Source organism: Lontra canadensis, unplaced genomic scaffold (genome assembly GCF_010015895.1).
Source record: "Lontra canadensis isolate GAN:19392208 unplaced genomic scaffold, GSC_riverotter_1.0 scaffold9, whole genome shotgun sequence".
Lineage (NCBI taxonomy): Eukaryota > Metazoa > Chordata > Mammalia > Carnivora > Mustelidae > Lontra > Lontra canadensis.
In genome coordinates, this window is record NW_022631003.1 from 2,056,435 (window position 1) to 2,079,582 (window position 23,148).

The window sequence follows — 23,148 nt, forward strand, 5'->3', positions numbered from 1 at the left end:
GCATATAAAGAAAGATCAATAATTTAAGTTGTCACCAATGTCTCAATCCACTACGTAACTTATATTTTTTCATTGTAATCCCTTCTCGGGGCTCTTGAAATTCTATGCAGAACCTTAGTCCTCCATTAAAGTGATAGAAACCAAACAAGTAAAAACAAACAAACAAAACCACCCAATTGTTGCACCAGTTGGCAGCTCTCATGTCATTTCTTTCTTTTTTTCTTTCTTTTTTTTTTTTTTTAAGATTTTATTTATTTATTTGACAGAGGGAGAGAGATCACAAGTAGGCAGAGAGGCAGGCAGAGGGAGAAACAGGCTCCCTGCTGAGCAGAGAGCCCAATTCAGGGCTGATCCCAGGACCCTGAGACCATGACCCGAGCCAAAGGCAGAGGCTTTAACCCACTGAGCCACCAGGTGCCCCTCTTGTGTCATTTCTATTACTTCCTCTCTACTTGGGCAGAAGGTACTTGAAACACTTTCCATGTCAGCTCTGTATCTTCTGAGGGGGACCACACAGATAATATTTTGGCAGCAGATGGGAAGAATCATGGATCCCTTTCATCTCAACCTTTTACCAAGTTGTCTTTTATAAAAGCCTTCATGGAACTCGAGTATTCTAACCTCGCAGTCGTTGTCTTTCATTAGTTGACTGATGGCATGTGAAGAAATAGTATTTCTACCTAAATAACATTAAAAAGTGGGACGCCAAGCTCTGGTTACCATGATTTCTAAACCAGTATCATAGCTTAGCAGTAAAGAGCAAGGAAAGGACAAGAGAAGAGAGGAAAGGTGAAAAACCTCAAAAAAAGAATAAGGTCTACTACGTTTTGGGTTTTAGTAATTAGCTCTGAAGTTTAAGGAAGCTTTTTGTTTGTTTGCTTGTCTGTACTTGGTCATCCACTCCTAAGGAAAAATCATTCCTTATAGTTATCTTCAATCAGAAATAACAAAAAAACAAAAAACCTTCCTGCAAAGGACACCAGGCACTGCACAGACAACTCTTTCTCTCTACAACAGTGCTCCTGTATCTGATTTCTGGAAAAGCGAAAAATGATTAATAACGGTACAGTGGTTTTCTGGTGATTGTACACCCGAGGATAATGAAGTTCTGGCTGTTTATTTTTTTCTTTTTTCTGCACATGAATTACCATATCTTAATGGGACAATTTTCTATTCTCTTAATATCCCCCTTGTAAATGATGATTGTAGCACCTCTGTTTCTCTCTCTGTATAAAAGAAAATAGAAAATTCAGTCTCTAATCCAGATGTTTTCAGTCATTTTATAGATAAGTTGCTAGGAAGATAAGACATCTGGGTAAATGACAACAATTTGCCTTTTATCCAGATTTACGAACCAAGTGGATACAACCATCCCCATCAAACTTTAGCAAGACAAATTTTCTTTATGAAACCACATAATGTTTGCTATCACAACTATCACTATCACAACCCAAAAGAAGTACTTAATATTTCAGTCATGTTGAACAGTGGTCTTTATTAAAGTATTCCTACAAGGCGTTGATCAGTTCTCAAATTTTCCACAGATTAGTTCTCAATTTAGAAATCTTAGATATTACATAAATCAGATACTAAAGAGGATTGATATTGAGGGGCCAAAAGAGAATGTTAATCACTAGAAATCTGTAGTCACGAATACAAATTTCACTTATGTAACAAAAACAACATGGTAATGAAATGGGTTTCCTGCAGAGTGCCTTCTTACAACTCAAGTCACCGGAATTAATCAATTTTCATTCATACATTTTAGTTACTTAACATAGCCCTAATTAATTCCAAATCATACATCACCATTTTGAAACAGCTCATTTGTGCCCATATATTAATGTGATCAGAGAGCAAATTCATAAATTATACATTGTATGGAAGGCTTGTAAGAGTGTACGATTATATAAAAAAAATCAATTTCTAAGTCAATAAAAAGAAAAGAGATCTTGTAGAAAACCTGACATTTGAAATGAAAAGCACTCCTTAGGCCAAAGCTTAGCATTCCTTCAAATGTTATCAGGTTTTTATTGGTATACCTCTTGTGGAAATGCACCCCCAACTATTCGATACGTAAAACATTAGGAAATTGATGACCATGTCAGAAATATCGAACTTTCCTTTCTTTTTCCTAAGAGTTAATAATAACCCACAAAGTACTTGCCTTCCCTCCCTCCGGTGATTCAACATTAATGTGATACGACCTTAAGAAAAGTGAACAGCTGCAAATATTAAACTTCAGTATCACTTCGCGATTACCACAACCTACATCTTTGAAAATAATGACTTCTTCTAGACAACAGAATAAAAATCCTAACTAGATTTTGTTAGTGGCTGACATCTGCATCACCTAGGATGAATTTCTTTCATAAAGTTTGAAATGACCTCCCTAGCCGGCTACTGCCTATCTCTCCACGTGTAGGAATTTGTGTACTTTCACTCAACACAGTATCAAATTCTATAAAATCAGATGAAGAGGGGACAGAAAGAATCAGTCATGACTAGTAGAAAGCCACTGTCTTCCACTGTATTGAGCAGCCATTCAACCCTGATTAAAGTGAGAGCATCCTGGCATAATGTGGCTATTAATTTGCTCTGAACAATACATAAAAGAAAACCTGCAAATTCACACGAAACCCAGTACCTGCCGGGGGCCTCAGATGCTTGTTTCTCAGGCGTCAGTAAGCTTTTCTGTAAGACCAAATGCACTAACTACATACATCTGCACATGCCATTGTGTACAATAATATTAAGAAAAAGAAGAGATCATGATTTTATTTATTAATGTGCTGGTTTCCCTTCAGTAAGCTGTGGCATAGTGACCTTCAATGGGGAGAAAACAAAACTCTTCCACAAACACTCGTGGAAGGTCACTGTGTGGGAAACAACCCCTCACTTTGGCCAGGAAAGGAAAACCACCTCAAAAAATGGACAAGATATTTTCCTCTCCTGGCCCAAGAGAATAACTGTCAGAACTTTCCTGGGGAATGGGGGATGCAGCATTTCTATAAATACTTTTCTCTGCAGAGGCAATAATTCTTCACTTGTTTTTACGTATTTCTACATATGGCATTGCTCTTTCTCTGAATTCTGTCTTATCTTTTTTGTTTCCTAAATAGTTGCAAATCTGAATCTAGATAAGGAATTTCTCTCCTGGCAAATAAAACTAGAAAGACTAGAAACACTTCCTGGTTTGCCTTGTAATTAAAGGAAACTGTATCCCACTCTGACCACTCGTTTTATATTTTATGTAACAACAATATGGGAAACATGTTTTTCCAAAGAGCAATAAGAAGATAATGTAAAAAAAAAATCATTTACCAGCATCAAAGCATTCTAAAATACTTAACACTGAACTTTGATTTTAGTCTCTCACTTGATCTTCTAATTATTTTTAAAATCAGGCTTATTTTTTGCAAAGAAACTTTGTTAATTTTTTTTAAACATTCTTTTTTTTTTTTTCTTAAAGATTTTATTTATTTATTTGACAGACAGAGATCACAAGTAGACAGAGAAAGAGAGAGGAGAAAGCAGGCTCCCTAGTGAGCAGAGAGCCCGATGTGGGGCTCGATCCCAGGACTCTGGGATCATGACCTGAGCCAAAGGCAGAGGCTTTAACCCACTGAGCCACCCAGGTGCCCACAGAAACTTTGTTAATTTTTTAATTCAAATTTGACACTCTGCCCCAGTTACTCAGAAGATGAATATTCTGAAAACATTAATCTAAGAAGCTTGATCTAATTTATACAACCAAGTGGAATTGAACTAAAGTATGTGCAGCAGAAGCCCACAAGGTTCTCATAGCTCACAGTTACCTTAATGGGTCAAATGGAAAACCCAACAAAATCTCGACACTTGGGGCACCTGGGTGGCTCAGTGGGTTAAAGCCTCTGCCTTCAGCTCAGGTCATGATCCCAGGGTCCTGGGATCAAGCCCCACATCGGGCTTTCTGCTCAGCGGGAAGCCTGCTTCCCCCCCTCTCTCTCTGCCTTCCTCTGCCTACCTGTGATCTCTGTCAAATAAATAAAATATTTAAAAAAAAAAAAAATCTCGACACTTAGTGATGGGGAAAAAAGGTTCCAGATAATCTACTTACTTTCACATATGTACACAATTATGCCTCAAAAGAAGCAGCAGAGAGGTGTTTTTTTTAAAAAAAAATTTGTGTCAGATCTTATGTTATATCTACTTAATACAACAATTTGTTTCCCAAGGATCACTTAGTGGGAGAAAAAGAGAGAATAAACAAAATAAGCAAATAAGTAAATTATGTAGACAATGAAAAATGTTTTGGGAAAAGATACACTTCTCTGTCTTCCATGCTAGGCAGAAGAGATATGATTTTATGGAATACAAGAAGGGAGCCAGAGAACCACAGAAAATCTTATGAGAGAATCAGTGCTTTAAAAAAAAAAAAAAAAGACTCTGGGACCAGCCTGCAAGGTGTATAGGAGAGCAGAGAGAACAGAGATGGCTGATAAGGAGAATTTAAACTGGAGCAGATAATAATGCAGCTGCCAGAGCTCGAAGGCAAAGGGGGTGTGGAGGTGGTATGAATCCAACAGACACTTCAAAGGAAAATCTGAGACGTAGTGACTTATTGGATATAGGCAAAGCAAAGAGGAGGAGAAGCAAAAAAGGTCTTCAGAACTTTACACCTAGGGACCAAGAAAAGGGTGGCATGTCATTTGCAGAGATAGTTTTAACAAAAGGAATACCAAAGAATTGTGTATTTCTACTGAAACCAGAACCGCCTAAGTCCTGAGTTTGTGCCTGATGGTCAGAGTTCTGAATTTCCCTCCCTTGCAGTGTTTTTGAACACTTCTGCACTATTTATGTACATGCTTGGAAAATGCTCACCAGTTTGCCACCAGTGGTCTAGGACAGGTACTCTGAAGACCTTTTTGGACCATTCCAGGGTCTCCACATCACATCGTTCTCCAGCCACAAATAATGTTTTGAACCTGAATACAAGAGGTAGGGAGAATTCAAATTATTCCTGGAAAATACATATAAATAATGTCATCTTCATTCTTTTAAATGTTCTAGAATCCGACCACATTAATTCTGTCATTATTGTGCTCTTATCACAATATCATACTACAGAATGGTGAGAAGCATGATTCGTGTTGACCCAAAAGTAACCAAATGCACATCACAGCACTAAAGAGAGGGGCTTCAAAAGTAGAATCCACAGCTACAGCTTCTCAGTTTTGAGAAGAGCAACTGAGTTGATCATTATAATATGCCTGTCATATTCATCTAATGACCAAAGATGAGAAACCTTTTCCTCCTTGACATTATCTCTGCTAATTTTAGCTCCACGTTTGATTGCTACATTCTACTTAAGTCTATACACAAAAATACACTCTTGAGTATCAACTAAAGCAACATATAAGCTCATAAATATGATGTTCTTATTCATTTTGGTGAGTTTCTTTGGTAAAGATTACTCTGATTTCAAGCACATATTTACCCAATTCCAAGGATATACATAGGAAAAACAGGTTATTTAAAAGTAAATGCCACTGTGACCTTCTAGGTCAAAAGATTCTTATCAAAAGGAATATAAGGTTATCAAGAGATGACGAAATTTTGACATGGAGCACCATGCCACAGAACAGAAAGGATGAAATAAACAAATGGAATTGGGTTGACACTATTGGTGGTTCACTGAGAGAATGATTGTTTTCTTCCACTCTTGATGTCTCCATAGTCTGTCTGTCGAAAAAGGAATGCATGTTGGTGGGAATGCAATTCAGTGCAGCCACTTTGGAAAACAGTGTGGAGATTCCTTAAAAAATTAAAAATAGAGCTACCCTATGACCCTGCAATTATACTACTGGGTATTTACCCCAAAGATACAGATGTAATGAAAAGAAGGGCCGTCTGTACCCCAATGCTCATAGCAGCAATGGCCACAATTGCCAAACTGTGGCAAGAGCCAAAATGCCCTTCAACAAACAAATGGATAAAGAAGTTATGGTCCATATACACGATAGAATATGGTCCATATACACCTCCATCAGGAAGGATGAATACCCAACACGGATGGGACTGGAGGAGATTATGCTGAGTGAAATAAGTCAAGCAGAGAAAGTCAATTATCAAATTATCAAAAAACTCCTATATTGGGAGATGTGGTGTGAGCTGGGGTTTTATCCAGCCTTCTCAAGGAAATGGCCTGTCATTCTGGGGTTTAGGCAAAACTGACTGGGAAGGGCAGCTGCACTGAAGCATGGGTCAGAGCTTCTGAAGCAAGTTAGGTAATGAGTGGTCAGTGCTGGGTTGGTTACCTCAGGTGGTTCTGTGTGCTTGAAATAAGTCAAGCAGAGAAAGCCAATTATATGGCTTCACTAACTTGTGGAGCATAAGGAATAACATAGAGGACATTAGGAGAAGGAGAAGAAAAGTGAATTGGGGGAAATCGGAAGGGAGATGAACCATGAGATATTGGATTCTGAGAAACAAATTGAGGTTATGGGGGTGGAGGTTTAGATGAGTCTGGTGGTGTGTATTAAGAAGGACATATATTACATGGAGCACCGGGTGTGGTGCATAACAATGAATCTTGGATCACTGAAAAAATAAAATAAAATTTAAAAAAATAAAATTAATAAAATTAAAAAAAAAAGAAAAACCACCTTAACTTGACAAGAAAAAAAAAAAAGGAATGCATGTTTGAAGAGTTAATTCATTGTCATCAAAGTAAAAACCAAATAAATAAAAAGGCTGCCTACTCATCTTAAATAATGTAATATAGCCATAGGAGATTTCTTACCATTTTCTTATTATCTCATGAAAATTCATGGATATTCAGACATCCCCACACCATGCTTCAACTATAAACACCTACGTCCTCTGCTATAAACATGTATTTCATTCTATACTGATTTGTTTCTTATCCATTTCCCATAGTGGACTGTGAACTCCTTGAGTATTCAAGTTCATGACCTGAACACCAATAAAAATATCTGGGATTTCTAGATATATAGACATTCCTAGAAACTTAGAAAGATGAAGTACAAGGTGGGGAGTTGGCAAAACTTGCGTCAGCTTGATTCATTCTTCTAAGTAAAAGAGGAAGCCTGCTGTTTTGTTAGAGTGTGGAAACAGACAATGGAACAGTGACTTGAAGAGAGGAAAGTTCTATTTTAGGAAATTTTTTATGAATATCATAAAAGTGAAAGAACTGAAGAGCAGCCACGTAGACTCAATCAGTGGTCTAGGAGGCTGAGTACATTCAACACAAACTGGGTGTAGTACAAAAATAAGGAATGGCAAATCGTTCTAAAAGTTCTGTCTGGGGACTCTAGAATAGGCAGGAGAAATCAGAAAACAAAGTAGGAGTGCCCATAATGGAGGGAAATACCAGGAAAAATAATGAAAGGCAGAGAAACACAATTTCAAATTTCATGTCAGAAAAGAACCCATTACTAGTCTTTGTTAAGAAACGATTTAAATAATGTGGATCAATCATTTCCGTGAGTCACTTCTCAAAGTACGCAAGGCTGCTAAGGTAATATTTAAATCTTTGAGAGCACTCGAGGGAAAAAGAAAAAAAGGATGAAAATGGGAAAACAAAAAGAGAGAATAACAAGAGACAAAGACTAGAAAAGAATAAATCAGATTTTTTGACATATATATATTTGCAATTTGAGATAAAACTTAGATAATAAAATGTGTATTCATTTGCTTCAGATTAAAATGCAGGGGTTGGGGGGGCTCCGAGGTGACTCCATCGGTTAAGTGTCCAACTACTGATTTTGGCTCAGATCATGAACTCAGGGTCACTGGATTGAGTCCCGTGGGTTAGCACGGAGTCTGCTTGAGACTCTTTCCCACTCCCTCTGTCCTCACACATTCACGCGTGTATGTGTGTGTGTTTGCTCTCTCTCTCTAAAATAAATAAAATTTTTTAAAAAATTAAAATTAAAAAGTATTAAAATGTGGATATCAAATATGACCTCATCTGACAAAACCGATATGGTACAATGAAACAAATATTAATACATTAAATTATTAAAACTACGTTAAAATAGAAAAAGCTTAGTGTAAAGTTTTATAGTTTAAAATGTGGTCAATACATCTTTGGCTTTAGATGTTATGTAAAAACAAAACCAAAAAGTTGTTTTTTATTAAAGATTTTTATCCATTTATTTGAGAGTGAAAGAGAGATCATGAATGGGGGGAAGGACAGAGGAAGAAGACTCTCTGCTCAGCTGAGAGCCTGATGTGGGGCTCGATCTCAGCACCCCGAGATCGTGACCTGAGCCGAAGGCAGAGGCTTAATGGACTGAGCCACCCAGGCACCCCAACAAAACAAAATTTTAAATATAAAGACCATATTATTGATAATCCTGTGGCTGGAAATATGAATTTATTTTAATTATATCTTCTTTAAGCAGTTCAACTCCTAATATGGCAGAAAACCTCTGTGATTTTGAACATTATACATGTAAATAATTTGTATTAAAATTCTTAAAGAGGTTTGGGTGATTCCAACAGTGTAGTCAAAGAATAAGGACGTTTTATAGATCTCAGAGGTCACATTCCCATCGTCCATCAAGCCACAGTTTATTCCAAAGAACTTTAGATGGTCCAGTGGTCATGTATTTAGTTTATATATACGACTTCAGATCTACAATTATATATATTTTTGAAAACATGGTGTAAAATATTGTCAAACTATTAGCACACAATACAAAATAATTTTTGCCTAATCAAAGAACAATAAATATCTTGATATTACCAGCAGTTTTGTAAGTTTCAATTAATTTTTTGGCTTTTTTCCCCAGTCAAGTAAATTACAATTAATCTAATTAATTGGTTATAAATGATAACTATTAATTACCTTTGAGTTTTTATCTGATGACAAATTTCCACATTATATATTTTAAAACTTAGTATTTATCATTATGGTTTTGCAGTACAAATCTATCACTTATTTTTCTCAGATTTTAGTTACATTTGTATCATTATGGTAGCAATCTCCATGCTGGCACTAATAAGCAATATTGAAAGGGTTGATATTCCATAATGCATAGAAAAAGTGATTTCTGGTTTTTAGGATGTCAGACAATCTCTTCTGTTTCCATTAAAATTACTTACTTTTTACTATAAGTAGAGGAAAAATTGTGAGATCATTGGTGATTTAGAAAAATGTCAAAGTAGTATAGATACTTCCTTTCCCTAAGTGTACTAGAAACTACCAATCTATTTTTTTATTAAAATTCCTCAAACTGCCCCAAAGTTACTACTTTTATCAATTACAAACTCCCAATTATGTAACATTAATGAACATTAACATACTGTATACAAGGATTTAGGAACAGAATCTGACTAATGAAAAAGTTAAGTCTTACAGTAAATACTTAATCAAATATTATTTGACTCTCAATTCCTCATAGTAAGCAAAACCATTCTATGTTATGTGATATTTTTATAACCAAGATGATTACTACAAGAAAAAAAAATGTTAGTATAACTCTATAACTTAAAGATAAATTACAAGATAATTTAAAGATAAATTCATACCTAAGGGCATAAATGGTCTTATTTTTAAAAAGACATTTTGTGGCTTGCAAGAAAAAAAAAAGAACAGTAGTATCACTTAACAGTTACATTTCTCATTAATGATTTTGCCTTTATTTTATTAATATGAAGAGATAAATGCCCCATATAAAAAAAATTTAAATAATTTCTCATTAAAAATACATTTTATAAAGGGGCACCTGAGTGGCTTAGTCAGTTAAGTAACTGACCCTTGATTTTGGCTCCGGGGCTCAGGATAGATCTCAGGGTCATGGGATCCAGCGTTGCATCTGGCTCTGTGCTCAGTTCTTGGTGTCTACTTGAGATTTTCTCTCTCCCACTGCCCTCCCCCTGCTTACAATCTCTATCTCTAAATAAATAAATAAATAAATAAATAAATAAATAAATAAAATCTTTAAAGAAAAGTTTATAAATGTTACAAATTAACCATTCTTTTGTAGTAATTTGGATTCTGGTGGATAAATTTATCTAAGTTAATTACGTAGGTCTTCTATCTGCACCGTACAATATGGTATCTCCTAGCTATATTTGGCTACTTAAAATTTAAATTAGTTAATATTAAAAAAAATATATATCACTGTCATGGTAGGATTATTCCCTTGTCAAGAGTTCAATGGTCACATGTGGCTAATACCTACCATATGGCAGAACTAAGTTTGACGGGACAGTGCTGTCCTAGATTATGTAGACTTATAAATACATGGGTAATGTTCTGATGATAGTAACACGTGGGAAGACGAATTTACTTCCAAACATACAATACTGAAAACTTAAACAAAATTATAATATACAATATCCAGAGTAGGGAAAAACACAGTGGAGGGGATTAATGGGAATGAAGTCTGGACGCCTTTCCCCAATTCTATAAAAAATTGAGTACAGTTTAAGACTCAAATGAAGCTGAAAATTAAGCCAAGAGAAACAGAAAAACAGCAATACTGTCAAATTAATTTTAGTCTCATAAAAAGGAAGCTTGCACAGAAATGGATAAAAATCTAAATATAAATTCTGATGAAGAATTTTCAGGTAATAAATTAGGAACAGAAGAAAACCAAAATGAGTATTTCTTTCAAGCTCCATAAACTACCAAACAAGTGAAAATTACTCTTCACTTGTGCCAAAAGAAGTTGAATAAAAATAGATTATTTCAGCAATGCCTCATCAACTCCTAGTTCGCTGAACATCATTACTTGTTGCCACCAGTGTCCCTGAGGTTATCTCCATTTTCCTTCATTCTATTTTCCTCCACTTGCTCCCCACCAGAATTCACTTTTAAAATGTAAAACCACTGGCGTTAGTGTTACACATGCATTTGTCACTCTGTCAAGGGTCTACTAGCATTTTGTCCACCAGTCTCTCCTTCAAGCACAACCAGGAAAGCTAAACAGAACGTAAAAATAGAAACATCTCTTTAAGGCATCAGAGAACTATGAGGTTAATGAGCCTTGGAAGCATTAATGTCCCAAAGAAAAAAAAGGTACAGAGATGTCTGACATTGACTTGCTGCTTGTCCCCCTTTAGTATGTATGCCATAGCAAACAGTGGTTGAAAAACCGAAAAATGGGACAAAAATTGTGTCTGAGAGGCTTAGAAAATGAACAGCAATTTCCTCTTGGAAGAGGAAAACTGGAACTCCAGACCCGCAGTGGGAAGGGGTGGGATATAAAACACCTCAGGGTTTCAGAAGGAGTGCCTGAAGATTTATATCCTAACAATAGAGATAAACTGGAAAGAAACTCGCTTTCTCAATTCTCAAATACTGAAGTTCAGCCTCAAGTTAGCTAAATCCCTACCTGGATGGAAGGCATCTTCCCTTATGCTAACTGTGCACCAATATAAGAATTACTCTGTGGGACCTTAACAACTCCAGAGTGTCAAAGTCACACACAATGATCTATTAAGATAGAAGGCTATATGACCAACATGCAAAGGAAAAAAGAGACATCAAAAAAAGAATCACAGAGAAAATCAGATATTCTTGTTATTAGACACAGACTTCACAATAATTCTGAATATGTCCATGAAATATTTGTATATCAGCCAAGAACTGGTACAATTATAAGAATCAAATAAATATCTTTGAACTAAAAGACAAAAATATAAACTTAGAAACTAAAAGTTTAGACACCACTGAAAAGAGGATTAAAAACCCAAAACATAAGTTAAAAGAGAATAATCAAACTGCCATTGAAAAGCATAAAGGAGAAAAAAAAATAGAGTCTCTGAGACATAGGTAATATGGTAAAAAGTTCTAACATGTGTCATTAAAGTATCAATGTCTAAGAAGGGAAAATTAGATAGAAGCAATATTTGAAGGGATAATGGATAAAAGTTTCTAAAAATAATAAAAGCTGTCAGGTCACAAATTTTAGAAGCAGTTTGAATCAAAAGAAATTGAATCCATAATTTATGGGGGGCTGGGTAAAATAGATAAAGAGGATCGAGTGTTCACTTAACATGATGAACACTAAGAAATGTACAGAACTGTTGAATCACCTATATTATCCACCAGAAGCTAATAAAACACTGTATGTTAAGTATACATTGATAGAAAAAATAAAAAATAAAATTTCTTAAGATAAATCTAAGAAAAGATGTATCTTTCACACAATAAGCAAAAGAGCATTAATGAGCTAAAATAAAAACTGAATAAATTAAGAGATAGCTAGGATTATGAATTGGAAGTCTCAATATTAACATGTCAGTTTTGATCACATCAATCTACAAACTCAAAGTAATCTCAAAATTCTACTTGTGTGTGTGAGAGTGTGTGTGTGTGTGTGTGTGTTCATGTAAACTGATAGGCTAATACTAAAACATGTATGGAAATACAACAGGCCAAGATTAAAGAGTAAAGAACAAATGGATGTACTGTTATTATCACTACTATTGCGTATCAAAACATGTTATAAATCTATAGTGACAGAGACAATGGGAGAGCAGCACAAATATAGGCAATTCGGCCAATCCGTGAAATAGAATTGAAGCAAGAAAAAAAAAGAATTTGTGGACACTTTATGACAAAAGCAGTATATAGAGCCATGGGAAAGATGACCACTTAAATGAATGAAACTTAATTACCTGGATACATATAAGAGGAAAAATGAACCTTGACCCCTCACCTCATTGCATATGCAAAAATCAAACCAGGTAGATTATATGAAGCGTAAAACAATAAAGCTTCTAGAAAATGACACAGAGGAATAACTTCTGACCTTCAAATAGGAAAAATGTGTAAGTAGGATATTAAAAAGCATGAACCAGGGGTGCTTGGGTAGCTCACTGGGTTAAGCCTCTGCCTTCGGCTCAGGTCATGATCTCATGGTCCTGGGATCGAGCCCTGCATTGGGCTCTCTGCTCAGCAGGGAGCCTGCTTTCCCCTCTCTCTCTGCCTTCCTCTCTGGCTACTTGTGTTCTCTCTCTGTCAAATAAATTAAATAAAATCTTAAAAAAAAAAAAGCAAGAAACATACAGAAAAAAAAAAAAACGTTGATGAAAAGGTACATCTCTTTATCAAAAGTCACCACTAAGTGAAAGAGAAATTGAAATCAGGAGGTGAAGATTATTTGTAATACATATAGTGAATAAAGAACTTGGATCAAAAGAATATGGAAAGTCCTACACATCAATAAGAAAAAGAAAATTAAAATGTGCCAAAGATTTGGATATACATTTCACAAAACAGAATCTTCAAATGGCCAATGAAATACGAAAAATCAGTTAGCTTTAAAATACAGTGAGAGATAATATCTATCTCGTAAAAATTATTAAAATTTTACTTCACTTCTTCAATAATGGCTTTAAATTATTTACATTTCTGCTTCGAGTACCATGGTAATAATTGGCAACTAAGTTTTAAAAAAGATTCAATAACGAAAGCTGGATGTTTGATTGCTCATCCGCAATCCGTCATAAACCCAAAGACATCCAACATCCCGTCATTGTCACTCTGAGACTCAGACATATATTTGGAGCAGTGAGTCAGATGTAGAATATCTCTGAAAGCTTTTGAAATAGAAGGATTGATGACGTTAGAACATAAGGGGCACCTGGGTGGCTCAGTGGGTTAAGCCTCTGCCTTTGGCTCAGGACGTGATCTCAGGGTCCTGGGATCAAGCCCTGCATCAGGCTCTCTGCTCAGCGGGGAGCCTGCTTCCCGCTCTCTCACTCTGCCTGCCTCTCTGCCTACTTGTGATCTCTGTCTGTCAAATAAATAAATAAAATCTTTTAAAAAATGAGGACATGGGGCGCCTGGGTGGTTCAGTGGGTTAGGCCTCTGCCTTCTGCTCAGGTCATAATCTCCAGATCCTGAGGTCAAGTCCCGCATTGGGCTCTCTGCTCAGCGGGGAACCTGCTTCCCCCTCTCTCTCTGCCTGCCTCTCTGCCTGCTTGTGATCTCTGTCTGTTAAATAAAAAAATTAAAAAAAATTTTTTTAAATAAATAAATAAATAGTTTAAAAATGAGCACATAAACAAAATGGGAAGAACTTTTCATTATGAGATTTTTAACTTCCCTGAGAAACAGACCAAGAGTAGGTGATAATATAGTAGACTTACTATGTGCAAACCACCCAGTTTTATGCATATTTCCTAGTTTTATCATTCTGTCATATTTATGTCACTTAGAAAATAAAATATTATTGATCCAATTGAATTTTCTCCAAACACTACTTAAATCTCATTTCTCTTCACCATCCCACTAGCCACCTGGCCTCAGAGGTAACCAGCATTGCTCAGATATTTTCATTCCCATGCATTTTTTTTTACCTGTTTGCATATACATAAACAAGACAATATGGTTTTTACAATTCTTCAAATTCCTCTTACCATATGTAAGAGAAACACAATCAATTTTCACTTGCTTTTTATACTCAGCATTATTCTTTTGACATTTATCCATGCCAATACCTGAAGTTCTGGTTGATTTCCACTTCTAAATATCCTATTGAATTAATACAAAATAATATGTAATTTATTTACCATTACGTTTTCGCTATACATGTAATTGCTTATATTTTGTTTTGTTTTGAAACAAACTTGTTAACAACGTTCAAGTACATGGTTTCTTGTTCACATGTTTGAGATTCTCATTCTCATCCCTCCATATCAATAAGGGTTTGGTCATGAGGCATATATTTTTTTAAAGATTTTATTTATTTGACAGAGAGAAAGAGATCACAAGTAGGCAGAGCAGCAGGCAGAGAGACAGGGAAAGCAGGCTCCCTGCTAAGCAGAGAGCACAATGCAGGGCTCAATCCCAGGATCATGACCTGAGCCAAAGGCAGAGGCTTAACCCACTGAGCCACCCAGGTGCCCCCATCATGGGGCATATTAAATGCGTGGAGCATCTGGTATTACTAGACAGCTTCACTTTTCACTCTCCATGGTAGTGTAAAAACCATTCTACTGCTTCACAACCTGCAAGCAAGTATCACTGTTTGATATTTTAACTTTTGCCTGTATGATGGGAGTAAATTGCTCTGTTTATTAGTGAGATTAAAGATCTTCCAATGTTTTAGACTCCCTAGTCTTCTCCATGAACTGACCGTCCATATCCTTTGACCATTTGTCTATTGGATTGTGCGTTTTCTTATTGATTTGTAGTTTTTTCTATTTTCTGTACACTGAATGTTTAACGGTTATATATGTTGCAAATATCTTCTCTGGGTGAATAATTCATCATTTAAGTTTGTTTATTCTTTTGGTGGGTGATTATTCCTTTTAGTGCAGTAAATGTCAACAATATTTTCCTTAATGATTTATGATTTATGTTTTAAATGGTCATTTCCTACTAAAATATATTAAAATCTTTATCTATTTTCTCCTGAAGGTATTAATTCTTTGGTTGACAATTTTAGGGCCTTGAATCCAGCTGATATTTACTTTTGTGTAGAGTACACAGTAGGGAACACATTTTTCATCTATATACAGCCAGTTGTTCCAATACCAATTTCTTTAAGGGTCTCTCCTTCTTCCACTTATTTGTTAAGCTACCTCCTCTGTAAATCAGGTTTCGATAGCAATGGGATACTTTATTCAACTTCATTAGTGTGTTTGTTGATCCCTGCTCCTGTACCAGTGTCTTGAGTAGAAGAAAAAGAGGTTCTCTGTTGTTATTTTTATCTCGTGCTCCCTCTCTTACGATCACCCTCTCTGTCCAATAGGTTTGCGGGGGATGAAGTGATGCTGTGTAACAGTGATGGTCCAGAATTGTTATTAACACACAGTGATACTCAGGATATCAGAGATCCTATTCTAGGACAGCAGGTGGGCAGTTTAATTCTAGGACAGCAGGTGGGCAGTTTAATTCTCCAAATGCTGGGCTGCTCTCTGTCTCATTCAGACCTCTAGACCAAAGCTTGCTCTCAGTCCCAGTCCAGAAAACATGCTATCACCATCATTAGCAAGCTCTTGTCGTGTGTGAGGTGTCACACCCCACTGCATGGTCAAGTCATGAGTCGGCTCTGACACCACAATGAGAACACTGTGCAGCCAACGCCTGCTTGGACACCTAGCAAGCCTCTAGCTTCAGCCCTGTGTCCTACTTTGCACATCGATTCTATTTCCAATCCACAGACACGTTGACTTTATTTTTGAGCTCATCTCTGGTGCTCTGATTTTTCCTTTTTTAATTCTTTCATTATTACGCAACTGGAAAAAAGGGCTGCATCAGAGTGTTAGGGACTGTGATACCCTGAATGGAAGTAGCAGAACTGAATTTTTCTAACTTGATTAAGACTGAACTAGCAGATCATGGGAAAATGATGATGATAACTACTATACTTATGTTCTGGAAGAAGGAGGTGGGGAATGCAGAAGGAGGAGAGCAAAAAGAACACAGAGGCCGTGTAACTTTCTTGAGGTCACATAACTGGTTAAGTGGCAGACCTGAACCCAGGGTGTCTAACTCCAGAGTAAGAATCTTAACTACAGCACCGGTACTGCCTCGTCCCAGCTTTGCTGCAGGGTGGCTCTGGAATCCCGGCATGTCGCTTCACCTCTTTGTGACAACATCTTCTGAGTTGTAAAATGAGATGATTACAGTGGATGACCTCTAATCTGTGCTTCTGACTTCTAATCGACGATCATAAAATGAATTTATAGTTCTGCTTAGCTCCCTATTTCAGAATACCCTCTGAAATTTGCTTTGGGAGTGAAAATCCTTGGCAAATCTCCAAATTTATTTTAAAACAATCTTTAATGAGATATGTAACTCATCTGAAAAACACAATTTCATCATTGGAAATGTCTTGTAAGAGAAGAGAGAACGCAAACTCTACAGAAAAACCGTGAGCCTGCCATTGTAACACCTGGTGAATGTCAATTCATTAAGTATGAAATGTCTTGAACAGAACTATAAAACGAAAGGTATGGCTGCATGAAAAGATTTGACTCCTGGTGTTAATTGTGTCTCCAACCCAAACTCAACTCTTGGGGGCTTTGGTTTCCCGGTTTTTAAAATTTAAAATTTCCTTGTTTTAAAAATTTTTTTTAAAGATTTTATGTTTTTGAGAGAGAGAGAAAGAGCATAAGCTAGGGGAGCAGCAGCAGGAGAGAGAGAAGCAGACTCCCTGCTGAGCAGGGAGCCTGATGTGGGGCTTGATCCCAGGACTGTGGAATCATGACCTGAGCTGAAGGCAGATGCTTAACCAGCTGAGCCACCCCCGTGCACCTAAAATTTTTTTTAATGAGGCCCTTCTCACATCCCTTTAGTTCACAAGTGATAATCTATTACAGAAGTTCAGTGAAGGTATTATTTGAATAGGCTGAAAATACACAAGAAGTAAAAGCTGCTTTTATGCCATGAATGACAAAAATGCCTGGGTCAAGTTAGTTTCTTAGTATACCTCTCATAAGTATATGTCTGGGTGAAGGATGTGGGCCCTTGTCAGATTGCCTGAGTTAGTTTCTTTCTCAAGAGTTTCTTAAATTTTCCTGTCCTAATACTACCCATCTGTAAAATGAGGATAATCAATTCCTACTTATAGTGATAACTGAATGAGAGGTGCTTAGACCGCTAGAGCACGTAGTATGTAATTAGTAAATGTTTGTATTTATTAACAGTAGTGATTTGAATAGCTGAAGGTGTACATCATTAAATATCTATTTAAAAATATGTGCAAACCATCATGAGTAACTTGGGTTCCTAAAGACAGAAAGGCATTATCAGGGGGAACTTACTGCAATTTCTCTTACACTAAAATCTCATATTCCATATTACTATTAGTTTGGAAAAAAAAAGTGATGATTTAATAGGCATCCAGTACTAGTGTCTGCTTTGTATGCTAGTACAATTAGAAAAGGTTTCTGCCTTCACAGTAACAGAGAACGTCTAAAACCCATGTACAAATGGGAAAAGAAGATGATGTCGCAAATAAGAGACCTTCCTTGGCTTGCAAGTCACACACAACTTCACAACCCTGCAGTCAGAATGCATTTGTTAGGAAAAAGTGCAAAGAACTACAATCACAGTTTCTTCAAAATTCCCCGGAACTGTCTAAGCCATGGAGACTGTCCACAACCTAAGAGGTTATTAACAAAAATCTACTTTTCTATCTTTTTGGCTGAAATGGAGAAAATAAAATTGAAATGTAGTAAACAAAGGGACAAAGTAAGGGTGAGTAGAAATATTGTAATGGAAGGTTCATTTTATGAATACTTTTATTTTAATGAATGTATTCTTTAGATTATGGGTAAACTTTTATGTAAATCCAGATCTAATGTTTCCTAAAACAAAAAATTAGAAGGACAAGAACCAAAAACAAAACCACTGATAGCCCAAACTGAAGGCTTCTTGCTTCCACCTGCAATCAGGGTATGATATCTATTTTAACTCCTTCTTTGGGTTTTAACAACATAAAATTCATAACTCTTGACATTTCAGTTAAAAAAATTCAAAACAATAACTCAAACCCATTGTTCAACTTGAAGAAATTACAAAACCCTTCTTTTAGCTGATGATAGCAGGGACCAATTTCAAAGAGGTTTAAAAAGAGTTGATGCTGGAAGCTGCCTTGAAGATACAAATTGCTATAATTATCTTTGAATATACATATCATTAAACTGAAATGGATGTCAATAAACCAGCAAAAGATATTTAAACTATTCAGAGCATATTAGCACAAAACAACAGAAAAACAATTTCCTCCACTCTTTTTCAACAACACTAACTTGGAGTATAATTTTCATATTTTATCTGTATATATGAAATCAAATAATATTTTCCTTCTATTTACATCATTATCCTATTTTCAAAAGACAGACAGATACTATTATATATGTATAAATGCATTTTAAGTCATTGTCAGCATTTTACTTTAAGGGAAATACAGGCACCGTGGTTTCAAAAGGAGAAATATTTTGGTAAGAACTGAACTGAAATAAACACAATCTGGTATTAAAAAATAGTCATAGTATAGCTAAAATTCTAACGGATTCAAAGCTATGTTTAGAACAGTCATTCTTAATAACATCCAGAGTCTTCTGGCTCTTTCCATAGAGGTATTGGAGTGCCAAAAAATATATATAATGTTCAGTTATTCATTCTGATTGCAGTTTTTAATGTAATTTGCCCTGTGCATCCCAAGTTCACCTTGTCAGAGAGTACTGCCTCCCCAAGGCTGCCCCAGGGTCCTGTTGACGGATGGCTCTAATTGCAGTCGGCGCTGTAAACAAGGCAGCTACTCCATGCTCTGCGAGCACGCGGAAATAAGCACCAGCATCTGGTGTTCCCACAGGCTTCCCCTACAATGAGATTCATTTAAAATGTCACTGGGTAAAATGTCTCATATTTCACTGACAGTTCAATACTTACACATTTAACACAGCAATATTAATAAGATGGGGTGCTCAACAAATCTTGGTTTTAAAATATCCCCATGTTCTACCGTAAATAAAACAAACCAAATACCCAGGCTTCAGAGAGGCCATTTACTCCCATTACGTCATCCTGAAAGCTTTTCAAGCTGCAATTGTTCCTTTCTTGAGTTTTGAAAGATAAAGGACAGGAAATAGAGATCGCATTCAAATTAATAACATAAAACATTCTTCCGTTAGCCAAGAAATTAAATACATTGTTTAGGTGGGTAAACTAAATGCCAAATATGATTGCTACGAATTTCTAACTTTAACACTCTTTTTCATAATACTTTTAAAAGTGACAATAGTGGGTTATGCGGTGGACTCCTGATTTCAGCTCTGGTCATGATCTCAGGGTCATGAGATAGAGCCCTACATCTGGCTCCCTACTCAGACTGGTCTGCAGGACAGTCCCTCTTGCTCGTTCTGTCTGTCCCTCCCTCCAGTTCACACACTCTCTTTAAAAATAAATAAATAAAATCTCAAAAAAAAAAAAAGTGACTATAACAATTCTCAAAGTGTTTGGGAAGAGAAAAAGATATGGAATCACAGGGATTTCTGAACAATGACTTTTCCAATTAAATGCCTCACTCCAAGGAAAGCAACTTCTATGAATTAAAAAAAATTCAGTAAGATAGCCACAAACGTATCTTTTCTATAGTCTCAAAATGACATTTAACAAAGTCAGTGGAAAACCCATGAATAAAAATCTAAAAATTTTTATAGAATATGTAATCAAAAGGACACAAAGCATTTTTTTTTCCTTTTTTAAGAGTGAGAGAACACACTGTGGGGAGGAGCAGAGGGAGAGAGAGAAAGAGGGAATCCCAAACAGGCTTCATGCTCAGCACAGAGCCAGATGTGGGGCTGGATCTCACAACCCTGAGAGATCATGACCTGAGCCCAAATCAAGAGGCTGTTGCTCAACTGACTGAGCCAGCCAGGTGCCCCCCAAAGCATTTTTTAAAAAAGATTTTATTTATTTATTTGACAGAGAGAGAGAGATCACAAGTAGGCAGAGAGACAGGCAGAGACAGAGGGGGAAGCAGGCTCTCTGCTCAGCAGAGAGCCCGATGTAGGCCTCAATCCCAGGACCCTGAGATCATGACCTGAGCCAAAGGCAGAGGCCTTAACCCACTGAGCCACCCAGGCATCCCCCAAAGCATCTTTTAATAGACTTTTCTGTGAAATGGAAAATGAACATAGCATACATAAATCAGTGATTCTACAAAAATCTATGTTGGCCCAACTATAGCCCCTTATTTCTCAATCCATTCTCAACACCGCTACTTCTTCCTCTGATTCTAGAGCAAGGTGCCTGGAATGTTAATATATGTTATGTGAAAAAAATACACATTATACACACACACACACACACATACACACACACACACATATTTCACAAGCAAATCCTTTTTGGAGGGGTTGGGATAAAAAAAGGAAAACAGGTTTCTGATTTTTGACCATTTCTTAAAGACTTAAAGGGTTAAAGAACATCAGAAATTCCCAAAAGATAGTTACTATATGTAATCTTTCCTAAACTTCTCTGTCCACACCCCCTATATGCACATTTCATGGATCTTATATTCTGTAAAACACACTTGGGAAACATTGATATGGTAAAAAGAGGAAAGAAGTTGCTAGTAGTAAACTGAGACCTCTCCCCCAACAGAGACTAATAAATGAACGGATGATAAGAAGAGGCCAACCACATTATTCGTGAATTCTAATTCACTATCTGCATCTACTTGGATCTTGGATAGGGTGTTATCAGTTTGTGTTTTCTTTTTTTTAAAATGATTACCCTCAATAGTCTTTAATGTAAGTATACATATATTTCTTTTTAAATAGAACCTTTTTCTCATATTCTGTTGCTTTTTCTCTTGCTTTTTTAAAACCAAGTATTTATTGAAACTAGAAATTCATTTTTATTAACACAACTATCCCAAAGCACTTAATTTCAATTTATTCCCTTACCACCTCATACAGGTCAACATGTTAATATAGTACAAAAAGCTGTCAGATATAATCTGGCAACTCATCTACATAACTTGACTCACAAATTTTGATGCCTTGAGCACATCCGTCTAAAACCAGCAGGTTTATTCTTTTGAACCCAGTGAGGTGAAAATTTGACTTTTACTTTTTCTATCTGTCTTGGGCACTGTTCAGGCCCTGGTGTATAAGATTGTGACTTTGGAAACTTGATCTCACCCACATAAAGATGATTTATTAACTGACTTTATACAATTGACTTTCCCTGTCTATGCTGCCATTTTCTCGCCTACTAAATAAAAATAAATCACTTTTCCAATATTTCCTCAATAAGCTAAAAGCACTGAGATAATATTTTAAAGTAGTTTGACCTCCACTGAAGAAAGATATTTTATAGCCCATTGGAATTGAATTCCACTACAGTTCCAGTGTCATGGGACAAAGATAATGTACTCACAAAAGGGTGATATTAGTGTCATAACAAAATGCTACACCATGATTACCAACATAGAGGACACAATTTGATGTATTTTATAATGCCTTCAATTAATTATGTCCAATGATAATGGCGGCTTAAACACTAGGAATATTAGTTAAAAACTCTACCATATCTTTTTATAAATAATAATTAGTATTATAATTCTGAAACACACCAAATACATTTTCATCAATAGTCTATTTATTGAGCATAAAAATCATGATAACATAGCATTCCTATTAGGACACTGAAGGAAGTGATGCATATAATCTCACCATATTCATTTGTAAGTTAGCTGAGCTCAAAAGGTTCAGATTTTTGCCTTTTATTGCCCATTCCCACAGAATTTTTTTGATGCTATGGTATGTTTCTCTGTTTTAGAATTTAGTGACTCAAAGGCTTATTGGTTTATTGAACACTGTCCTCCCCTGCCGTCCTGTAAACACACAAGCTTGTGTACATATATGTACATGTGTGCACACACAGGCAATATAATTCTTTACAGTATTTTTTAAAAATAATAACACACTAACCACACTGAGTTGCCTGGAGAAAATGACTCTGATTCCAGAACTTGCATATTCAGTGAGGAGCAACAGCCAAACACTCTTCAACAGAAAAGTAGGAAGATTCTAAAACGCTGGGGATTTTTAACAAACATACACACCAAAAGCAGTAATGTGGCTAAAAGGTAACAATAACTTAAAAACTGTGCAAAATTCAAATTGATGTCATTACTGTTTGCTTTTATTCCTTCCCCAAACTAATGACTAAAGTGTCCATTGCTACCCAGAAACCAAAAGCAAAAAGCAATCCCTCCAGTGGCAAAGCAGAGATTCTAAGCTTACAGCTATTAGAAATAATGAATTTTTAACATCAGAGATTTACAAAACATCAACAGCTAATATTTATGATGTGGTGAGTGATGGTACAAAGCATAGAAACCAAGAGAGATAAATACCTGAAGATTAAGGTGCACATACAATTCTCTACCACTTACGAGTCAATGTGTTCACAGGAATCAGAGATGATAGACTGTGAATTAGAAAACCAATTGATGTCTCAGCTTCTCACATAATCCCTACTGAGGTTCAGGGTCAGCACTGGAAAGTAGTGAAAGACAGTCCCTTACAAGACAAAGACAAGCTTAAACACTAGAGTTAGATCTTTGAGAAAAAAAAAATCATTTTCTTCATTAATCCTATGATTTCAGTTTATCCAAAGGCTTGGTGTCAAAGCTACTTGTAGTTTCTCGGACT

General features: G+C 36.1%; 1 protein-coding gene across 1 annotated transcript in view; it reads right to left on the reverse strand.

Moving 5' to 3' along the window:
* ACSS3 (acyl-CoA synthetase short chain family member 3) overlaps positions 1 to 23,148 on the reverse strand; it is a 149,802-nt gene that overhangs the window by 43,104 nt on the left and 83,550 nt on the right. Inside the window, exons 8-9 of the mRNA XM_032854687.1 lie at positions 19,151 to 19,302; positions 4,864 to 4,967 (exon numbers count right to left, since the gene is read on the reverse strand). Of these exons, the coding sequence (XP_032710578.1) occupies positions 4,864 to 4,967; positions 19,151 to 19,302 (256 nt within the window). The remainder of the gene's footprint in view (positions 1 to 4,863; positions 4,968 to 19,150; positions 19,303 to 23,148) is intronic.